The sequence below is a fragment of the Somniosus microcephalus genome, unplaced genomic scaffold, assembly GCF_052327205.1.
Source record: "Somniosus microcephalus isolate GS21.2 unplaced genomic scaffold, FLI_Smic_1.0 scaffold318, whole genome shotgun sequence".
Taxonomy (NCBI): domain Eukaryota; kingdom Metazoa; phylum Chordata; class Chondrichthyes; order Squaliformes; family Somniosidae; genus Somniosus; species Somniosus microcephalus.
The window spans coordinates 282,578-306,707 of NW_028225505.1; the positions used below are offsets into that span (position 1 = coordinate 282,578).

Here is a 24,130-nt window from a genome sequence, read left to right on the forward strand (position 1 = left end):
AGCTCAAGTTTATGTAAGGTGGAGGATGGGAGGTCGGCCAGGAGAGTCAAGTCTAGAGGTAACAAAGGCATGAATGTGGGTTTCGGCAGCAGGAAGCAAAGCTCCAGAAATTGCCCAAAAAAGTGGCTTAACTCTCATTGCAAGTGATCCACAGAATTACAGGCATTTATTTATCAGAACCAATGAAAATAGATGCTTATATAATGATGCAGTTTAAAACCAGTTTTGCCATGGAGCAACACACTACTGTCTTGGCTTTCCAGACTTTCTAAAACCATTGTTTTGATGGTCCCCTTTGATCTCTCCTTTCTCTCCCGCTAATGGAATGCTGCTAAAGGTCCCTTCATACAGCGCCCTTTGCTCTTTGAAGTCATTATCTGCCAAAGTTCATAAGCTGGTTGATCAGATCAAACAGTGAGCTCGGGAGTCATTGGTCAGGATAGCGATTCTAGAGGAAAGCAAGCTTTTTGCTGTAATCATTCAAAGATGTTGGAGGGGAAGGTGTGTGGATGTGGGGAGTGCAGAGTAGGCCTCTGGTTGCTGGTAAATAAGTGAAGTCAGGTGCCAGAGAGTCTAGACACAGTGATTTCAGTCCGGGTCTGTGGTATCTGATACTCAATATGGGAATTGTCTGAAGGAATACCACTGCTTCTTCACTATAGATTCAACATCTAAATACCTTCCTGTTAAATCAGTGACGAGTGACAATAAGCACATTTAAGCAAGGCATACTTTGGACTATAATTTATTGTTAGTGTAGTGACTAGGCTTCCGTTAATAATATATGAATAATCAGTAACATTTTGAAGCCATATTTACACTTCAGCTGCAGACTTGGATTTGCAGCTGATTTGCAGCAATTATTGAAGTATAAATAATACATTATCATATTTGACCTCAGTTGTAGATTGAAGTAACAGTACCCACCACTTGATGTTGGAACGGGCATATATTGGGCCAGAAATTCCAGGCCAGAAGCATGAGTACGGTCGGGTTACTCACGCAGCTGGCCGTTGGAAATGCCGGCGTTCAGCAGGAGCAGCGCATGCGGGGAACGCCGGCATTTCCAGACCCGAGGTCTATTCACAGCGTGTGCAACTGCACAGGCAGCGCTTGCGCAGTGAACTTTGTGGATTTCAATGATGGATTCAGTGAGGGTAAGTCCTTAGAAGTTACACTTCAAAAAAGCAAGTGTAAAGTTATTCATTGGCTGCGGAGGAAGATATATTTTATCGTGGAACTTTTGAAATGCAATATTTTTGTTTGGGAAAGGGAGGGAAGTTATTTTAAGAAATTTTAAGTAAGTTTTAAAGTTAAAATTTTTTATTTTTTTATTTTTTTAAAAAGGGTTTTCAGAACGGTAGGTAGAAGGAGCAATTGTGGCTGTGTGAATTGAATGTGAGAATGAGTTATGTATGTATGTCCACATATATTCCTTTACGTATATGTATGTATGTTTTATATTCCTTTACTAATGTGTATGAATGTATGTTTTTAATTATGATTTTCCAATAAGTTACTTTCTCTGAAAGTCATAATTAAATAATACATTCATACACATAAGTAAAGGAATATATACATAACACGCAAAGGAATATATACAGACATACATACTTTCAGAAGCTCCACGATAATAAATATCTTCCTCCGCAGCCTCTGGAGCAACTGTACCCATGCTTTTTTCATGTGTAAGTTGTAATGACTTGACCTCACTGAAAGCATTAATGAAAGCGGCGAATTATACTGCGCACGCGCTGCCTGTGCAGTCGCACGCGTTCTGCCTCTGAACCCCTTCGTTCAGAGGACAGGAAATGCCGGTTTTCCCCACATGCACTGTGCATGCTGAAAACCGGCATTTCATCCGGCCAGATGCGTAAGTACCCCGACCGTACTAGTGCATTTGGAAGGGAATTACTGGGCCAACATTTCACATGTCAATAAAATAAAAGATTTAACAATTGCACGACTTGCCCCCTCGCATCTGCGATTGAGGGTCCAAGGAGGTGCATTGCGCAATAGGTCATCATCGTACGTATCCTCACACTGTTCCCTTTGGGGAACTGTTTGAAGTGGTGGAAGGATTTATGGCCGTGATTAATGCTCATTCCGTGACCGTAACCATCTTTCAACCAGCCATTAGGGTGGTTAGTCCTATGGCGGGAGGGTTTTACGGGCTCCCACAACCCATCTGAGGGGGGGGGGGGGGCCACCAACACCCACGGACGCAAGTATCCCGCTGGATGTCCACCCAGAATTTAAAGTTGGAGCTCCGACTCCACTTGCTGGGACTGCCTGGAGTGGGGTTCGAAACCCTACTCCTTCTGGCCCAGCGGCGGGGATGCTTACTGCTACGCAAAAGGCCCACTCCGCACAAAAGGTGACACCCATACGTTTCCTGCGCCTTTTCCCTCCCCGTGACTGGAGCCCTATGCTGCCATTTTAAGTTGCTAATTGGATTGGGCCTTTGTCATAGCGGTAGGATCCCCGCCGCTGGGCCAGATCAGGGTAGGGTTTCGAACCCAGCTCCAGACAGTCCCGGCAAGTGGAGTCGGAGCTCCGGCTCTAAATTCTGGGTTGACATCCAGTGGGATATTTGCGTCCGTGGGTGTGGGTGGCCCCCCCTCCTTGTATAGCTTATGGGAGCCCGTAAAACCCTCCCGCCATAGGACTAACCGCCCTAATGGCTGGTTCAAAGATGGTTACGGTCACGGAATGAGCGTTAATCATGGCCATAAATCCTTCCACCACTTCATACAGTTCCCCAAAGGGAACAGTGTGAAGACACGTATGACGACGACATTGCTAAATAAATAAATGGAATTAAAAAAATTCTTTTAGGGCTTTTAAAAGTCTTTAAATTGCTTTAATTCTCTTTAAAACTACTTCAGATTACTCAAAATAATGTAAACATTTTAAAAAGTTTATAAAAGTTACCAAAATCTTCAAAAAACTTCCAAAAACCAATTTAAACTGCTGCTTTGCATGTAAAAATGCTTAGCAGCTTGACAGAAACATTGGGGGCGTGTCCAGTGAAACTGAGACCTCAAGGGGCGTGTCTCACTTGCACTGCACGCTCCTTGCTTCGCGCTGGCTGCACTCCTGGGCGGCGTGACGTCATACGCTGCCCGGGATTCTTCTTTTTCAAACACCAAGTCCAGGCGTCCCTGGAGCTGATCGGCAGTAGCGCGGGGTAAGTGCAAATACGGGGCTTGCACGCGCTGCAAGCCCCGTTTAGGAATTTCTGGCCCATTATAAAGCAGGTGATCAGGCTTCTGTATCAAAAATAACTTGTTTGGAAAATACTGTGGATTAAGCTTTATTAAATTACTCAAAATCTATCTGTTCTTAGCAGAAACATTTAAAAAAAAATAATTTACACTACCTTTTTTAAAATCTTTTTTTGAAGAAAATGAGTGTGCCATTTTCTTAATTCTCCCCCAGCTTGTTTTTCTTATTCTCTTCTCCTTAAAACACAGACCCGTGTTGGGGTGTGACTCTTCTGGCACTGGCAGTGCTCTAGTATCGTGCGCAGTTTTTCATATGAGCCTAGGCATTGTGTATTGCAAAGCTGTTTGACAGTGAAGAGCTTCACAGCCGTGCCTCATCATGCCTCACTCAACTTCCATACATGTACACTTTTGCAGCAGGGGTCACTGGACATCAATTAGCAATGGGAATTCTGGTTGATTTTTTTCCCTCTCTCCTTAATGCAAAGATGCTAAAGCTCCATTTTCAGCATTCTAACTGTTGTGGCTGAGATCCTTTTACTCAGCACAGATCTGGTATTGAACATGGAACCTTCTGGTCTGTGTGACTCATCACCATACTAAGCTTTTCCACTGGGCCTGTAAGAAGTGATTCAGGCAGGTGATGTAAAGTCTGTGGGTTGTGCAGTTAATAAATACACAGACTTCAGAAGTAACAAACAAAACAGGTCTTTACTATTCGAAGGTCCGGGCGAATCTGCCCAATAACTCCTGGCACAACACTTATATACTGGTGTGGTCACTATCGGCATTACAGTATACAGAAGCCAAACAAATAGTGCCACACCTAAAGTAGTTCCCTTAAAGGTGAACGGTTACATTCAATAGTTCCCTTAAAGATAGACGGGTACATACACTACAATCCTCCCTTTTTAGCTTATTACTTACAGAGTCCCCGTTAAACATACATATCTTCAACTTCCTATAAAACAAATTACAGATATAATCTCGGTGGAGTCAATGTCATATAAAACAATTTACAAATATAATCTCGGTGGAAACAGTTCACAGGTTCAGTCTCTGCGGAAACAGTTCATAGATTCAGTCTCTGATCTTGACTCGTTCCGAACAACATTTCTTTGGTGTAGCCTGATTACCTGGCTAGCGTGACTCCTCCATAGCCTTTTTCTTGACGTAACAGCTTGAACCTTCGTCCTGTTGAACCAGCAGTGCGGACTTTTACAACCAACTGGCTGTCTTGACACTTTCCAGTTTTTCAACTAATTTAGCTCCTTTCGTAATGTCCCGCCTGGAATGGTAGAAGTGCTAATATTTTAGACAGCTATTATCTTCTGCTTCTTTTTCTTTTCTGCCTTTTTGAAACTCTCGGAGCTCCTTTCTCGGCTGCCAGCTGTAGCGCCACCAACTCTCTATGTTCCTTAGACCTTAAGTGCTTCATCCGGATTTCAGCACTTTGAGAGTTTTCATCACAAGCTGGGCAGACCACATCCTCGTAATATTCAGTGTCACTCAACAGGTCATGGTAATATTCGGGTTCGTCCTGAGTTAGGCCAGCGAGAGAGACTTCTTCTTCCTCCTCACCCGTCTGGACGTTAGCTGACGGTGGTTCCTTCCCTAAACATCTTTCTTGAAAAGCCTTCTTCATGCATTCATATTCATCCCGCTCTTCCTGGGTTATCTGCCATTCCTTCACGACGGACCTCATTTGTGAGTTCAATACCTTCCTTTCCATCGGTAATTGCGTTATCAGGCTATTTAACCCTTCTACTGAAGTAACGGTTTCCACATTCTTCTGTTCACCTTGACGTGATTCAACGTACTTTTGGCATCCTTGTAAAATTTGTGTTGCCACCTCAGCTATCTCCGTGACTTTTGAGAGCTCCGAACTCGTTCCCCCTGAAGATTGAAGCTCGTGTTCAGATTGTTCCCCTTGCAGAGTCTTGTCCTTCAGCATATGAAGGAGTTGGCTGACCGTTAACTCTTCCCTGGGAACACGGTGGATCAGAGTCTTCTCCATTTCCTCCACCTCTTTCTCCAATACTTCCACCTTACGTTCCTCTTGAACTTTGGCTTTCAGCGCTCGGAAAAGTTGCGCCCTGATGCTCTCTAGTTCATGTTCAGGGACCATTCTTACAGTGTCCTGTTCTTCCACTGAAAGGATTCCCAGTTGAATCTGTTCTTCAAGTTGTTGAACCTCGGCCATTGCCGCCTCATATTTGTCTTGGGTGTCCTTCAATGTTTTTATAAGTTCTTGGACATCCTGTCTTTCATGCTCTGCCATGATTTTCACCTCTAATTTCTCATCGATGGATGGATCTCCTACCGATGAGTCTGTCTTGGCCTTGAGCTCATCAAGAATTTCCTGCAGCCGTTGGACTTCTTGCTCATGTTCAACCTTTAGTTGTTCATATGCTTCTACTGAAACTAGCTTTTCGGAGGCTGCCGAGTTGACCCCCTCCAGAATTGTAGCCTGGGCCTGTTCATACTGTTCTTTCAACTTCTCACACTCTGCTTGTAAGGAGTCGTAGAGCAGAACTGGAATAAAATCCTGGCTCCCTGAAGATTCCTCTTCCTTTGGTTCATTCTGTAAATATTCTAGTTCCTGAACAGCATCAGGGGAATGTGATTGGTATTTGACCATGATGGCTCTATGGTCGCTCTCTGCTTGAGCTAGCTGTCTCTGTAGTCTTTCCAGGTTCTCCCATTCGGTGTCCCAGAACCTTTCCATATTTTTCATCTCTTGTACGAGACGGTCACTCAACTGTTCTAATTGTTGTCGTACTTTGACATAAGTTTGCGTCCGAGCTCGGTGTTCTTCCGTCATGGATGAATCCTTTGCTTGAACAGGCTCAGAATTCTCTGTCAACCTGGAGTTCTGCTCTGCAGCTTTATTCTTCTTGGTACCATAAGTCCTTCTGCATGTCTTCGTTTTCTTTCCCATCGTCGGCAAGTCCCTTTTAGCCTTGTCTTCCATATTCGACTTGGTCTTATCATCATCCATTTCAGAATCTGAGCTAATAGCTTGCACCGAGTCCTCCCTCATTATGGCTTTTAGGTAATGCCATTCCATGTCTATTTTCTTAATCCACTCCCGTCCTAGAAGTGGTGGTCCTCCCTCAGGTAATACGTACAAGTTCATTCTTGGGTGTTCTTTACCCCTATCTCTCACCTTGACTCTTATTTTCCCCACGGGGTATACGTTATGCCCAGTGTATGTCTGTAATACGAACTTGGTATTTCTTAAAGGTATGTGAGAGAATAGCCGGTGGTAGTCCCTTCGGTTGATGACTGATAGAGCTGATCCAGTGTCCAGCTCCATTCTTACTTGGACTCCAGCTATTTTTAGTATGACCCAGATGGCCTGTAGATCCGTTTCTTTACCCACATTGTGGATTCTCAGCCTACCCAGCTCCTGGTTGTTTGGGTCTGAGTCTGAATTCTGTTCGTCTGAACTCTTCTCAGCCACCTTGTGTACCTTGTTGTACTTTTCTTGTGGTGGCTTCCTTTGATTTTTGGTCTTTTTCCCGGACCGGCATACCTTCGCGATGTGACCCAGTTTGCCACATTTCCTACACTCTTGGTTCTTAAACCAGCATTGATTCTGGTCATGCGTGGTCTCCCCACAATGGTAGCATTTTGTTGTGCTTGAAGTAATTTGGTCCACCCCAAGTGCCGCCGCCTTTAGTTGCATTTCCACCGTTCCTTTCGCTGCGGCTTCGTGCGATGCAGCTATAAGGGCAGCCCTGTCCAGTGTGAGGTCGTTCTCTTCCAGTAGTCGCTTCTGCGTCCCTTCTTTGGACAATCCGCATACGAACTTGTCCCGCAGCGCTTCTGTCAGATTCCCTCCGAACTGGCAGTATTTCGCTAGCCTACGCAGTTCGACCAAGTATTCCGCATTGCTTTCGTCTTTCTTCTGCGTTCTTGCGTAGAATTTGAATCGTTCAGCCAGCATCAGCGGTGTGGGGTTCAAATGGTCCTTCAGCACAGCCACAATCTCTTCGAAGGTCTGATCCGCTGGTTTATTTGGTGCTATTAGATGCTTCAAGAGCCCGTATGTTTTTGCCCCCATCGAGTTTAGCAATGTTATCGCCTTGTCGTCTTCCTCTATTTTGTTGGCTTCGCAATAGATCTCTATGCGTTCCACGTACGTGGCCCAGTCTTCTATTTCCGAATTAAAGTCGTTAATATTCCCTCGCTTAGGCATTTTTCTTCCCTTGGGAGCAGCACCAGTATTTCTTTAAGTATTCTTATTTATTTGTGTATTTCTAAGATGGCGGTTTTCCCGCGAAATCGGCGGTTTCCCGCTCTTTCCTTCTCTCCCCGCCCACTTCAATGGCGGTATCCCGCTTCTGGCGTCTTCTCCGCCTAATGGCGGCTTCCCGCGTTTCTTCCGGTGGAAGGGGTACGCTTCCCCCACAGCGGACAGGTTCAGCCGCTGGCTGGCTTCCGCACAGCTCCCCTTACTCGGCTATGTCTTTTCCTCCCGCCCAACCGGCGCTGGGTACACCCCGTTAACGGAGGACAGTTCAGTCGCTGGACTGGCTCTCGCGCAGTCTCTCTCTCCGTACCCGGCTCTGTCGCTCTCACCCGCACGTTCGGTGCTACCGGCTCTGGGTACCCCGTTGGTGGAGAACAGTTCAGCCGCTGGACTGGCTCTCGCGCAGTCTCTCACCCCGTTTTCGGCTGTGTCTCTCACCCACTCCCGCACGTTCGGTTTTGCCGGCTCTGAGTACCCCGTTGGTGGAGAACAGCTCAGCCGCTGGACTGGCTCCTCGCAGTCTCTCTCTCCGCACCCGGCTCTCACCCGCACGGTTCCCGTTCGCCTCCCCAGCCCTCTCGCAGACCGGTGTTTCCCTCCCCGGCTGCGGCTGGGTTTCTCTTCCCGCGCCTACTCGCAGGCTCAGCGCTGCGGTCGCTGCCCGGATTTTTCCCGCCGATCGCGGTCCGGCTGTCACCCGACGCCGTTGGACCCGACTTTTGGCCGGCACAGCTCCCCCTCGACCGAGGTCGAGTGCTCTGCCCTTATCCTCCGGATATTCTCTACACCTTCCCCTACTCACAGTCTCTTCGGCCGCCTTGTTCCCTGCTGATCGGCTCACTCCGCACCGTGGTAGAAGGGTAGTCAGTGCCTGTTGCTAATGGAAGCTTTTGTTGCTAAAGTCTTCCACCTCTCTCCTGCTGCAGCCTCGTGTTTTCTTCCAGCAGCACGACGAGGGCGGTTGCCTCTCTTCGACGCTCTTCTTGCTTTGGTAATCTTGCCGCAGGGTACGATCGGACTCGTCGCCACTGTAAAGTCTGTGGGTTGTGCAGTTAATAAATACACAGACTTAAGTAACAAACAAAACAGGTCTTTACTATTCGAAGGTCCGGGCGAATCTGCCCAATAACTCCTGGCACAACACTTATATACTGGTGTGGTCACTATCGGTATTACAGTATACAGAAGCCAAACAAACAGTGCCACACCTAAAGTAGTTCCCTTAAAGGTGAACGGTTACATTCAATAGTTCCCTTAAAGATAGACGGGTACATACACTACAGGTGAGCTGGCCAATGTTTCTTATCTAAGACTCCCAACACCACCATCGTTCTATACCTCTTAAAATATGGATCTTCCTGCTTCCATGTGGCTTTCTTTCTCGCAGCCTACTTGAAACTGGATGCAGCTAATGCTAGCAAGTTTGAGCAATGGTTTTATTAGGAGTGAAACTTTATTACCTTTTTCTCATTTAAATGTTCAACTACTTGCAACTTCTTGGAGGAAATTTTAACTAAACCCGTCTGGCGGGAAACTGACTGGATTGGCTGTCCGTTTTGCACCCCGCCCAATTTTACTTTCCATTGAAGTCAATGGAATGTAATATCAGGCATGTTAAAAATTCTGGCCCCTCCAATCCAGTCAGTTTCCTCATTGGGTGGGTTAGGTTAAAATTACCTGTCAAACCACATGTAAAATATTTTTACAGTTCAAGTGCGGGTTAGATAATTACAGTTTCATTTCAAAAGAAAAAGTGTAAATCATGTTACTTTATTTGAACAGCTGTGAATATATTGTAGAGGAAGGGTGCAGTAATATTTGAACATTGAAGATCAATTGCAGGAACTGATGCATTTGTGTGCTAATCTGTTGACAGTTAATGAAGATGTTGTTTGAATGTGCAGAGGAGCACATTGACATGGAATTAATATCCTTTTGTATTAACCTAGCTTCTAACAAGAGAAATGTGCAATTGATTTGCGAAGGTAAGAATTTATCTGATATCTGAAATGTAGCAGAATCTTAACTTTTATATCAAAATCGGAGGGACTGTAACCTTAGATTTAGTTTTCACTTCTTCTATTTATAATTGTGATTTTTAAAAAGTATGTAATAATAGATACAAGTAGATTGAGGGTGCAGTTATACTTATGCTTTTGTGTCACTGTGAAGATGTTTACAATATCCAATGCAGAAATGACAATGTTCAGGCCCCAGGCCGATTCTTGGCATGCAATGATTTGAGGCTTCCTCAGCAGGCTGCCTCACACCACCACATCACATGAGTATAACTCTAGTATGGTGTCAAGGCAGACTTACTAAGTGCTCAGAAGGTCCATTAGCATTCATAAGCACTTTTCACACTCGAGCAGAGTTATTTTTAATGTTTTGAAAGTGTGAACGCTCCCACCTGTGCCATCAAAATACTGAACATTTACGGACAAGGAGCGGAGTAGCTTTCCCTGTGACTCTCAACCTGCAGAATCACTTGGGTGTTTTTGGCTGCAGTGCTCAGTCTAAAACCACATTCTAGTGTTGTCCTTTTCTGTAGCGTGCTATGTATTATGGCATTTCATTGATTTAGCTGTCACTTGAGTATAAGTTGTTTTGTGCCTTTTAATTGCTTAGATTTTTTTTAAATTTGTGATACAGAAGGCCTGACTTATTGTAAGATAACTTGAGGAAAACCCTTCTAGTCAGTTTAGTTGATAAAATATAGGTTAACAGATTTTACACTTACTAGCAACTTGCAAACCCTTTCAATCTACTTTCTTAAATGTTTGAAGTTCCGAGAGAGCCACTTATGCTTGATTGACCACACATTTTGGATTCCAGTAAGACCGTTGAATGTTTACAGTTCTTTTGTCCTGGTTGTCACAAGTGATCATCTGTTTTTGTGAGAAAGCTACAGACACACTTTTTCATGTACTGCTACTAATTTATGTGTGTAACATACTTGTGTGCACACTGATTCAGAAAGGGGTTACAGATTATATTTTTTGTTTTAATATGTTGTGAGCAGTATTGTAAATTAAGATTTAAAAAATTTAAACTGCAAATATTTGTGAAGAATATTCTTAAGGAATTACTTCTAATTCGTAAGTAATTCGTTTTCGCTGATTTATTTGACAACTGAGAAACTGAAATCTTGCATCTCCAGCTGTAGGTAGCATTACTTGTGATTTGTGGTGTTTTTTTTCTTTGTAATTAAATATCTTCTGGAGCTATTTAATTTAGGATGTTACACAAGGTTATTTCACCTATGACTTAAATACAGCAATCTCTCAAATGAGAGAAAGTGGACTGAGGTTACAAGATGAAACTAATATTTGAATTTGTGGCTGTTCAACAGTGTAAGCAGAGATTAGTGGGACTAAAGCCTCTGCAAATTCAGTTTTTTTTTCCTACTGAAAATATTTGACTGCTCAGCTGCCTTGTTAGTTGGTCCTTTGCTGTCGGATATCTGTGGTCTTCAGCAGGACAGCACCTGGACAACAAGATGAACTGCATGTTCAGTATTGTACTACGCAGATCCCAGCTGATCTGATGAGACTTCCTTTTTATGTCAAAAGTATTCTGAAATATAAGTACATTATATTTAATATTTAAACTGATCTCATTTAAAGCAATAACAAATTGGACCCCCCCCCCTCTTTCCCCCCCCCCCCACGGTCTTGATTTGTTTTGTAGGCTTAATTGTGCCAAATTCAGCTTGTTTTCAGCCACGTGCAAAACTGTACTAAGTACTTGCATCTGCTGTTACAGATTTTCAGTTTGCTGTTGTAGCTGAATGTGATATGTATTGATTGTGTTCTGCAAAGTGATGCAGAGTTTTCCATGTCAATTGGGATAACTGAAAACTGCAGTTTAAAAATTGCAAACCAGCTGACAAAATCAGCTGTGTCGGTCATTGACAGCTGCTGTAAAATCTAATGCCATTGTGATTTAAAAAAAAATGAAAATATTAGGATATCGTGTGACTACTGATGTAATATGCTTATCCAAGTGGGCCCACTGTAACAAGTTCATGGCTTTGGTGCTGGTGTTGTGCAGTCGGGCCCACTCTGTAATTATTGCACCTTTGTGCAAAATTTATATTTTTTAATAAATTTTCACTCTGGGGATACACTTCTGCAGAAGGAGAGCAGTGCCTTGTATTCTAGCCATGTGGTCTCCACACCCTTGCTAAGATTATTTGTGGCTTGCAATGCTTGTACCGATTGTGATCTCTTTCATTCTATGAACTGCTAGTGTCTCTTGTTTTGAGTTAAATTTGCAGCACACCGAAACACTTGCTATCATGGAACTGCATGAGTATACAGGCATCAGTAATAGACTCCTTTTGAGCAAGTAATCTGTGGATAACTTGAACATTACCTTGTTACTATTTCTTTAATAAAGCTGGAGTCCCATGTATTCTTCCACAATATACTTTCTGTGTTTGTAATCTTTGCTGATTTGATACTGTTAGACCGAATCAGTATGAAATTTCATTTAGAAACAAATGTGATATCCCATTGCAAGAAACTTCATATTTTTAAATAGTTTCTATGTTAGCTTCTATTTTTTCTAACATTCATTTTTAAATCAATGGAATTAATGTTTGTAATCCCTTGATTTGCGATGTAGTTATTCCTGTTTACTTACAATACTAAATAATTGACATGGAACATAGTTAATCAGGAAATTGCTGAAGTGGGTATATGTCTAATCATATCATTTTGCTGAGAAAATTGACTCAAGATGGCTGACTTTGAACATTATACATTTTAGGAAATGGCCTGAAAATGCTAATGAAAAGAGCCTTCAAATTCAAGGATTCACTACTGATGAAAATGATCAGGAACATTTCTCAGCATGAAGGTCAAACCAAAAAATTATTTATTGTAAGTACCGTAGAGCGATTTACCTGTAAGTAATTAGGGCAGTGCTTGTGGGGTGTTTTTTTGAGTACACGCAAATGTGGTTAATTCAGATTTACTTGATGATTGGCTGCCTTGACCTACCTCCCTCTGTTGATTGCACCAGAGATTTATTTTACAAAAGCACAAATGTAGCAGTGCTTCCTGTTGTTTTGCACCCACTATCTAAGCATGAGGGTTCAAACTCTTAATTGCCAGATACTATGTATAGTTTGAGAGAGTGGTCCCTTTGGGTAAGTGGAGTGGTCCCTCAGTGTAAGGGGGTGGGGAGACGGGGGGAGCAGCTTCTCTGGATTGCTGTTCACTCGACTGGAATTGAATCCTGTGGCTCACTGTTGATTCCATGAACCTTGATCATAGGTTTTTCTTTCCCTCCCATAAAATGTCGTCTGGATTGTCCTCAATACAGAGCACACTGTAACACAAAGGATGTTCCCATTGCCTCAACGCCTACCAGCCTCAAAAAAATTCTCCACTGCATACGAGAGGGAGGCCTGTGATGCTTTATAGTTAATCTGAACCAAAATTGTTTGCTGTGCTTTTTAAAAAAAAATAAATAAATAAAGTTGGCAAGCGCAGCATAGTTCCAGAAATATGGATTGGTTATATTGTGCTGTTTTAGAAATGAAGGTGGCAAAAAGCCAGTGTATAATTATATTTGCCCATCTTTGGGTCACGATAAACAGGTATAATGAGCCTTTTTACAAAAAGAAATCCCTACAATGTTAAGCTTTTAACTTCAAAATGATTTTACGGTTAATAGAAGGAACAAAGATTTTTTTACATGTGTCCTGCAACAGTTTGGGAAAAATCAGACTCTGGTCAATCTGTAATGTAGCAAAACATGCCAGTCTTGTTCTCTCGATACATTAGTTTGTACAGGAAACTTTGGTTTATCCGGAGGTTAACTGTCCGGAATGCTCGAGCCACCGGCAAAAATCAGGAGCCGTTTTGTTAGGTTTTTTTTCTTTTCGTTGCTTTTTTTTCACCAGTCAGGCTCTGCAAGGTCTCGCTGAAGCTGTTGCTAAGCTACAGAGACGCTTGCAAGGTACGGCCGACTGTTTAGAAGATGGGTTTGTTGCCAGATACGGAGCTCAAAATCTCCGTATGTTTCAACATTAGCACTGGTTCGTCCGGCAGTTTTGATGGGACGGCAACAGCTTGGTCCCGTCGCTGCCGGATAGCACAAAGTTTCCTGTACACATTTTGAGGAAGGTGTGGAGGTAAAGGAAGGTGGTGGGTGTTTTATAGCCTATTTAAGTATGGGAATGATAATTACTGTTTTCCTATGTCCGGTGATGCAGAAGGTAATTATACTTGCAAATAGCACAACTTATTATCCTGAGTTTTGCTATGTTCAGGTTTTTTTGATGAGTTGTGATTACAAATATTAGGAATCCAATACTGAGAAAAGGCTTTTCAGCACAGCTTATCCCATTGATCTGTAATCTAGACCATGGAATCAATTGTCCATAACAAAGAATATTACCCTATTATCTATCTCTGTATTGTTGCCTGCCATTCCCATTTTAATTTCCTTTAAAACCTCCATCTATTAATCTTTAGATCCATATCCTGTGCAGTACTTATATATCCTCCAGGAACATAAACATGTCAACTCCACTAAAAAAAAAGAGTCCATTGCTATTGTATCATCATATTAATCAATAGTTTATTCCATATATGGACTGTTCCCTTAAAGGAGGAATTATGGCTACTTAATATTTTAATCTTTATTTTCCAAATCATGCTTTCCTGCACTGTTGTCCCATGCTTAAATACTATTTTTAATGCTCTCCTTCAATTTATCTTTGTAGTGTCTCTGGCCCAGCTGATGGTCAGTATTTTAGTCTTAAATGGCTCAATTAATAGTCCTCACCAAGCTAGAATAAAAGGAGCTACCCATTGCTTGTTTATCCATGGTTGATAACTACCATAGTCATCTGATCTATTTCATACTTTACATTGTTGGGGACACTGTTGACAAATATCAAGAACTCGCTGGGTCCCCGATACACTGGGTTGCAGATCGGTACCATTGATGCTGTTTCATTTTGAATTCTATAGTGTTCTCTTACTGAAATTAAATTAAGAATGGCATTTTTCCAGTTTAGCAACTTGTCATTGATGACACAAGTGACTAGTTTGTAAATGCAAAATCTAATACAGTATTTTTCAAGCATCTGGTTTATATCAAGGGACATCAGGGAGATTCCCCAGATTGGTGCATTGCATCAGTATATCATTTCATTGGGCCGATCTTGCTGGAAAATAACAGTGTGTTAACGATGCATGCAATTATTAATGAGCAAATCGGCCAGCAAGTTCAGGGGATTAAGAGATACGCCATGAGTTGTGAATTTACAGAATTGCTGGTCAATTTATACCACTTTGCTGTTAGCTTCACACAAACGGCCTCTCGCCAATAGCTGTCCTGTAATTTTTAAGAATTTGCTGGTTTTGCACATTAATTGCCCATTAAACTTGCCACAGAAAGTTAACTCTGGTAATTAACAGCGTAAGTACCTTTTTAACGACATAAGTGTTAATGCCGTGCCAAGCAGCCTCTCTGACCCAGAAAGGGAACAATTTAAACTGTGGCATCTAATTCTTTCAGGTGGTAAATTGTTCTTAGAGATTTTAAAAATGTTAAATTTAAAAATGTTTTACTTACTTTTCCTTTCTGTCTCTCTTTTTCTTTCTTTCTCTCTCTCTCTCTCTCTATCAAATCTTTCTTTCCCTCTCTATTTATCTTTCTGTACCTGATTTGACATTAAATTCACCCACTCTAATTCACCCTCCTTCTCAGTCACTCCTCTGTTTCTTTCTCAGTCCTTAAATCTCATTTCTTAAGGAGATACATTGTTGGTCCCACCATTTACTGAGGTCAAAAGCCTTCTCAGAACCTATTTTTTCAACCATGCCTCAGTCATTTCCTCTAATTTTCCTCAAACTCCTGTTTGTTATTGTTATCATTGTAAGTAATTTGAGACTAGTGAGATTTGACTGATGGTCTGGTCAGATCTGTACCCAGGGTGAGCAATTGGGATCACTTGGCCAGCTTCCATGCCTTAGATTATAATGTTTTCATCAAAAATGATACAGTATAAGGGAGACAGCAGGGCTGAGTATTATCTAAGTTAGGGGTTCCCAATCTTTCTCCCCTGCCCCCCTCCCATTTTACAAATATTCCACGGACCCCTGTAACACAATACAAGTATCTTTTCTGTATAAAAAATTTGTTGTACAGTTAAACATATTTTTGTTTTACTTAATGTGAAACTTGTTGCTGGTGCTGAGCAGCATTTCTGTCAAGACGTGGAGGTATCTTTGACAAGCACAGGCATATGTAATAGTCAATGTTCATCCTGGCTCGATACTTTGTTTTGTACTCATAGAATCATAGAGTAGTACAGCATAGAAGAAGGCCATTCGGCCCATTGAGTCTGCGGCGAGCCTTCACTGTCTCCGATACCCAGAGCCCTCCCCTGCGCCGATATTGTTGGCAGTTTAGTTTTAATGTTGAACTTTGTAAATGAATTGCTGGCCCATGAGAGAGAGTTGAGAAGAGGTCAGTTGAAAACTCCTGATCAAACTCACTACAGTGGCGTTAAAGGCAATTTGTTACTTCCCCATTCCATACAGTCTTTCCAGGTCATTTGTGTTTTATTTTTAGTAATTATCCTTCACTTAAGACCATTAAGGAAAGCTTTATGAATATTTGAGGACGCAGTACTGATTCCCAAGATATTCAACTAGTTGCCTGTTGCAGTAGAGTTCTATCACACATCAATTTAGTTAATGGAAAACAAATTATGTAGACATCAGTTCTAAAAAGAAACCCCCATAGGGTTTCCCCATCAGGGAATGTTTAATATTAATCCCTAGACTGAATCAAACTGAACTTGATATAGACCATAACAATTAATGCTGTTATTAGAACCATAAAGGTGTTTTTAAAACTTGCAACTTTTAAGTTTCAATAGCAGCGGATTTACAAACTAGGTGCTGCTTCAGTTTCCTAATAGAATACCAGCTACACCAAGCACAGAGTGGCAATTTCTCCAAAATTATCGAGTGTCACACATCCCTGTCTCTTCCTTTTCCTCCTTTTGGGAGAATTCTACTTTTTGCATCCATGCAAGAATTTCATAAGTACTAATGAACCAGTATTGAAATGTTATCTATTAATTTTTAGGTCATAAATTACAGAAAAATTACTTAAGTGTTATGAAAAGTTGGGCAGAATAACAAACTGTCAGTTGAAGCAATATGGTTCACTGGTCCAAGGGTCAGCAAACGATAGTTACCTATCTTGGAAATTTCCATTGCATATAAAATGAAAATGGGTAGTTGAGAAGAGGAAAGACATTACTTCTGTAGCACATGACCAAGAATATACTAGAGTCTATATATCCTGATTGAGTCAGGCAGGCACTGTGAAGAGTGTGCTTATAGATGTTGCGATTAAGTTACTGTAATGCTACAATTTAATAATATTTACTAGTAATGGTGTCATTTAAAAAAAAAAAATTGTGAAATCACAGGTTTTTAACACCATTAAATTTATGGTCCTTCAATGTGACTGTAAAGCTGGCTTTTGAATATTGAGCATGGTGTCCATTACTACTCCAGCTTTAAAAAAAATAGTTTTGTACAACGCACTGAATTGCAAGGTGATTGTAAATTAAATTTTCTGGGAGTTCATGAATTTTAAACAGTGTGCTCTGATACTCAGTAGGGTTCCTCATGTGGTATTAAGTTTTAATTTTTAGAAGAATTGCTTTTGTATAGCTCCAGGTTCTACAGAGTGAAAACAAAACACAATTTGAATATTGTATTGTCTTTCAGGATTACGTTGGGGACCTGGCAGCTCAGATCAGTAGTAATGAAGGTGAAGAATTTGTTATCGAGTGTCTTGGAACACTTGCTAATCTTACAGTTCCGGATCTAGACTGGGAGCTTGTACTGAAGGAGTATAACTTGGTTCCATTCCTCAAGGACAAATTGAAACCAGGTTTGTTGGAGGGGTGGATTATACTGACTAATGGGTAATGAAAACATGGTTGTAAAATTTAGTTAAGGAGTTTATAAATTGTGAAACGCATTTTTGATAAGCATATTATAATTTTGTAACCACCTAAAAAGCAGAAAAAGGCAAATATATTTATAATTTCCTTTGTTGATAAAACAAAAAAGTAATTCCTTCCTTCCTCTTGTCCACCAAACCAAACCTCCTCCAAGACTCCCCTCTGCCCTAGCCCTGAACCTGTGTATTTCTCCAGCTTCTCTCTCATTTCCCATTGTGCCCTCTCTAAGTTCATCTTGTCTGAGACCTAGCTCCTGTTCTCTTCATCTCATTTCCACTAAACTGCTGTCTATCCAACTTCTCTTCCTTGACCCTCTCCTTTTCCTTATCTACATGCTGCTCCAAGGTGACATCATCCACATGGGGCCAGGTCTCATGTGTACATTGATGACACCTAGTTCTACCTCTCCACGAACTCTCTCAACCCCTCCACCGCCTTTGTTGTCGCACTGCTCAATCTGAGAAGGAAGTGGAGCGCTAAATCGAGCGTTCCACTTCCTTCTTGGAGCGCAATTGGCAGCAGATGGGGCGGAGACTTCAGCAGCGCTGCAGCGTTCAAAGGCTCCTTCCCTCCCTTAAAGGGAAGGGCCATCGCTGCAGGCTCTGCAACATAAAAAGTACCTACCTGGACCACCAAGGCAGCCGCGATCCCGCGCGATCAGCCCGGCACTCGAGCAGAGTGCAGGGCTGATAGATCGTGAGCAGGAATCCGTGCAAAAAATGGGAACAAGAAAGGTAAGTTTTTTTTTAAAATTTACCTCTGCCACCTCGTCTTTAATCATCGCCCCGAAGCGGCCGGCCGGCCACCCGATGCATGCCTCCTGCAGCTGTCGGTGTTTTCGACCGGAGCTGTTGCAGGGGGCGGAAGTCAATTTCGGGTCTGGGGCGATGCACACAGCGATGACGTCACGATCTCCGGGCGAAGGAGATCGGGGCACAATGCCGTAAAACTCCCACCGAATATGATGGGAGTCGATTTCTGTGCTAACGGAAGTTGCAGAGGCACCCAATTTCGGCCCCCATAGTCTTTGGCCCCTGTCACAAACTCTCTACCCATGCCAATGATTCCATCCCCCTCCCTGGCCACTGTCTCAAGCTGAACTGGATTGTTTGTAACGTCAGCATCCTCTTCGACCTCGAGCTAAATCTGACCCTATATCCTCTCCATCACAAGGATTGTCTACTTCCATGCCCATAACATCATCTTGCCCCTACCTCAACCCATCTGTTGCTGAAACCCTCATCCATGCCTTTGTCACCTCTGGACTTTACAATGCTGTCCTGGCCAGCCTTCCAACCTCCACCCTCATTAACCTTCAGCTCATCCAAAACTCTGCTGCCTGTATCCTATCTCGCACTAAGTCTCAGTCACCTATCACCCTTGTACTTGATGAATTACTGCACGATCAGAAATACCCTCCAGTGTATAGTAGCTTCCGAGTTCCTAGAACAGCAGCGACATCAAGTAGGGGTTGTAGCAAGGGGTGATTTTTTGGGGGGATGGGGAAGCGATTCTTGTGATTAAAAACATGGCCATAATTTTTTAGTGGCCCTGCTTATGATGTATGGTCAGAATTATTAAAGTAGTGTACTTCACAAAGTTTTTAAAAAGAGTTTCTAAGGTATTCGGAAGGAATAAAGAAACCTCTACTAATGTGCTTGTTAACATACTTTTTTTTAATGAAGAGGTCATGACAAATTGAATTGTTTCCCAAACTCTTGTCAATCTTTCCCCATTTTTTTTCCTTAGTGGTTCCCAAGGGTCATAATCAAGGCCACTAATTTACAGTTTCCATGACAAAAAGGACAAAAATCACAGAATTTCATTCTCAAAGCACAAGTTGGAATCCCATGCAAAAAAAACCCCCAGAATTTGATTTATTCAATTTCTGTAAACTACTGTCCCTGGTCACAATGCAGCTTCCGCGTCTAAGGGGCTTGACGAGCAGTCTGCTCCTAGGCCACATTATCCACTAGAAGGAGTCTAAGAGCTGTACTGCGCATCATTGCTTAACGAGCCTGCCTTAATCAGTTAATACAACCGCATAGTAAGGCTTCCCTCACCCCTTTCCTATGTTGATGTTAGTAATTTGCTCTTTATTTTGGCATTCCTTCCCTAATGTATTACTTTCCAAACTTAATTTTTGTGGTTTATAGTTCCTAGGGTCTCTGTTGTGTAGCGGGGAGTGCTAGTAAACAAGGGCCCTTGAGTATATCATTTAATTGTAGTGTAATTATTGGTATTGATTTGATTTCATTTAATTTGAATTAATTAAAGGGTAAGTCATGGCAGCACAGCTCGGCCCCATGGCATGCTCCTCCTGCACTATGTGGGAAATCAGGGACACTTCCTGTGTCCCTGATGACCATGTGTGCGGGAAGTGTATCCAGCTGCAGCTACTGGCAGACTGCATTGTGGCGCTGGAGCTGCGAATTAATACATACTGGAGCATTCGCGATGCTGAGGACATCGTGGATAGCACGTTTAGGGAGTTGGTCACACCGCAGGTAAAGGCTGCACAGGCAGGAAGGGAATGGGTGACCGCCAGGCAGAGTTGTAGGCGCAGGCAGCTAGTGCAGGAGTCCCCTATGGCCATCCCCCTCTCAAACAGATATACCACTTTGGATATTGTTGGGGGAGATGGCTTATCGGGGGAAGGCAGCAGTAGCCAACTTCCTGGCACCTTGGGTGGTTCTGCTGCACAGGACTGGAGGAAAAAGAGCGGGAGAGCTATAGTGATGGGGGATTCTATTGTAAGGGGAATAGATAGGCATTTCTGCGGCCGCAAACGAGACTCCAGGATGGTATGTTGCCTCCCTCGTTCAAGGGTCAAGGATGTCTCGGAGCGGCTGCAGGACATTCTGGAGGGGGAGGGTGAACAGCCAGTTGTCGTGGTGCATGTAGGTATCAACAATATAGGTAAAAAAATGGGATGAGGTCCTAAAAGCTGAATATAGGGAGTTAGGAGGTAAATTAAAAACTAGGACCTCAAAGGTAGTAATCTCAGGATTGCTACCAGTGCCACGTGCTAGTCAGAGTAGAAATAGAAGGATATTTCAGATGAATACGTGGCTAGAGGAATGGTGCAAGGGGGAGGGATTCAAATTCTTGGGACATTGGAACCGGTTCTGGGGGAGGTGGGACCAGTACAGAGTGGACGGTTTGCACCTGGGCAGGACTGGGACCGATGTCCTAGGGGGAGTGTTTGCTAGTGCTGTTGGGGAGGGTTTAAACTAAAATGGCAAGGGGTTGGGAACCTGTGCAGGGAGGCAGGAAAGGGAAGCAAGGATAGAAGCAAAAGACAGGAAGGAGAAAAGCAAGAGTGGAAGGCAGAGAAATCAAGGGTGTAAATCAAACAGGGCCATAGTAAATAATAATTCTAAAAGGACCAAGAGTGTTAAAAAAAACACAAGTCTGAAGGCTTTGTGTCTTAATGCGAGGAGCATTCGTAATAAGGTGGATGAATTAGCTGCGCAAATAGGTGTAAACGGATATGATATAATTGGGATTACGGAGACATGGCTCCAGGGTGACCAAGGCTGCGAATTCAACATCCAGGGGTATTCAATATTCAGGAAGGACAGGCGAAAAGGAGGTGGGGTAGCATTGCTGGTTAAAGAGGAGATTAGCACAATAGTAAGGAAGGATATTAGCTCTGATGATGTGGAATCTGTATGGTTAGAGCTGAGAAATACCATGGGACAGAAAACATTAGTGGGAGTTGCGTACAGACCCCCAACAGTAATGCTGAGGCTGGGGAAGGCATTTAACAGGAAATTAGAGACGCGTGCAATAAGGGCACAGCAGTTATCATGGGTGACTTTAATCTACATATAGATTGTGCTAACCAAATTAGTAACAATACTGTGGAGGAGGAATTCCTAGAGTGTATACCGGATGGTTTCCTGGACCAATATGTCGAGGAACCAACTAGAGATCAGGCCATCTTAGACTGGGTATTATGTAATGAGAAAGGATTAATTAGCAATGTTGTTGTACGAGGCGCGATCATAATATGATCGAATTCTTCATTAAGATGGAGAGTGAAGTAGTTGAGTCAGAGACTAGGGTCCTGAATTTAAATAAAGGAAACTATGATAGTATGGGGCACGAGTTGGGTAGGATGGATTGGGGAACGTTACTTAAAGGGTTGATGGTGGATAGGCAATGGCAAACATTTAAAGATCGCATCGATGAACGACAGAATTTGTTCATCCCTATCTGACATAAAAATAAAACAAAAAAGGTGGCGCAACTATGGCTAACAAGGGAAATTAGGGATAGCATAAGATCCAAGGAGAGGACATATAAATTGGCCAGAAAAAGCAGCAAACCTGAGGGTTGGGAGCAGTTTAGGATTCAGCAAAGGAGGACAAAAGGATTAATTAAGAGGGGGAAAATAGAATATGAGAGTAAGCTTTCAGGGAACATAAAAACTGACTGTAAAAGCTTCTGTAGATATGTGAAGAGAAAAAGATTGGTGAAGTCAAGCGTAGGTCCCTTGCAGTCAGAATCAGGGGAATTTACAATGGGGAACAAAGAAATGGCTGACCAATGAAATACATACTTTGGTTCTGTCTTCACAAATGAGGACACAAATAACCTCTCAGATGTCGGGGAACATAGGGTCTAATGAGAGGGAGGAACTGAATGAAATCAGTATTTGTAGGGAAATGGTGTTAGGGAAATTGATGGGATTGAAGGCTGATAAATCCCCAGGGCCTGATAATCTACATCCTAGGATACTTATGGAAGTGGCCCTAGAAATAGTAGATGCATTGCTGGTCATCTTCCAAAATTCTATAGACTCTGGCACAGTTCCCATGGATTGGAGGGTAGCTAATGTAACCCCACTATTTAAAGAAGGTGGTAGAGAGAAAACGGGGAATTATAGACCGGTAAGCCTGACGTCGGTAGTGGGGAAAATGCTAGAGTCCATTATAAAAGATGTACTAGCAGAGCACTTGGAAAACAGTGACAGGATCGGACAAAGTCAACATGGATTTACAAAAGGTAAATCGTGCTTGACTAATCTACTGGAATTTTTTGAGGATGTAACGGGTAGAATAGATAAGGGAGAACCAGTGGATGTGGTGTATTTGGACTTTCAGAAGGCTTTCGATAAGGTCCCGCATAAGAGATTAGCATGTAAAGCTAAAGCACATGGGATTGGGGGTAAGGTACTGACTTGGATAGAGAACTGGTTGGCAGACAGGAAGCAAAGAGTTGGAATAAACGGGTCTTTTTCCAAGTGGCAGGCAGTGACTGGTGGGGTACCGCAGCGATCTGTGCTAGGACTCCAGCTACTCACTATATGTTAATGATCTAGACGAGGGAACTAGATGTAATATCTCCAAGTTTGCAGATGACACAAAGCTGGGTGTGTGTGTGTGCTGTGAGGAGGATGCCGAGAAACTTCAGTATGATTTGGACAGGTTGGGTGATTGGGCAGATGCATGGCAGATGCAGTATAATGTGGATAAATGCCAGCTTATCTACTTTAGTGGCACAAACAGGAAGGCAGATTATTATCTGAACGGCAATAGATTGGGAGAAGGGGAAGTGCAACGAGACCTGGGTGTCCTTGTGCACCAGTCGCTGAAGGTAAGCATGCAGGTGCAGCTGGCGGTTAAGAAGGCAAATGGTATGTTGGCCTTCATAGCGAGAGGATTCGAGTACAGGAGCAAGGATGTATTGCTGCAGTTGTACAGGGCTTTGGTGAGACCACACCTTGAGTAGTGTGTGCAGTTTTGGTCGCCTTATCTGAGGAAGGATTTTCTTGCCATGGAGGGAGTGCAGCGAAGATTCACCAGACTGATATCTGGGATGGCAGGAATGACGTATGAGGAGAGATTGGGTCGATTGGGCTTATATTCACTGGAGTTTAGAAGAATGAGAGGGGATCTCATTGAAATTTCTAAAATTCTTACAGGACTAGACAGACTAGATGCAGGTAGGGTGTTCCTGATGGCGGGGGAGTCCAGAACCAGTGGTCACAGTCTAAAGATAAGGGGTAAGCCATTTAGGACAGAGATGAGGAGGTATTTCTTCATCCAGAGAGTGGCAAACCTGTGGAATTCTCTACCACAAAAGGCAGTTGAGGCCAATTCATTAAATATATTCAAGAAGGAGTGAAGGGATCAAGGGATATGGGGAGAAAGCAGGGACAGGGTACTGAATTTGGATGATCAGCCATGATCTCATTAAATGGCAGAGCAGGCTCGAGGGGCCGAATGACCTACTCCTGCTCCTATCTTCTATGTTTCTATGTTTTATCATAATATCGTGCTTCAGTTTATAAAACTATTTTTGTATTATGCTCAGTCTATTTGGGTTTGCAGTTGGCACCTCATCTATATTGACGAACAGACAATTCTTGGAAATGGGGACATTTGCATCTGACACCATGACATCTTTGATGCTTGTTACGTTACTCTCCAAGGACAACTGGATTTTTTTTTTCTAGTCATAAATTTAATCAGAAATTGGCCTTAATGAAGTTTATCAGGCATCCCATTAATCACAGTGATGCTCGAGTACAATATACCTCTTTCAGCAAGTGGAAATAAATTCAGCCATTTAACATGTAGTACAGGTTATTTCACTTCAAGCAATTTTTGTTGAAAAAAGCTT

At 42.7% G+C, this 24,130-nt stretch overlaps 1 protein-coding gene across 3 annotated transcripts in view; it reads left to right on the forward strand.

Annotated features, from left to right (window-relative positions):
- The window catches only part of LOC147081883 (kinesin-associated protein 3-like), a 166,462-nt gene that overhangs the window by 96,196 nt on the left and 46,136 nt on the right, over positions 1-24,130 (forward strand). For 2 of the 3 annotated variants that reach the window (XM_085980621.1, XM_085980622.1), the window contains 3 exons: positions 9,362-9,470; positions 12,259-12,371; positions 17,259-17,424. In XM_085980621.1, coding sequence (XP_085836747.1) covers positions 9,362-9,470; positions 12,259-12,371; positions 17,259-17,424 — 388 coding nt within the window. The remainder of the gene's footprint in view (positions 1-9,361; positions 9,471-12,258; positions 12,372-17,258; positions 17,425-24,130) is intronic. The other variant, XM_085980623.1, reaches the window with a different exon arrangement.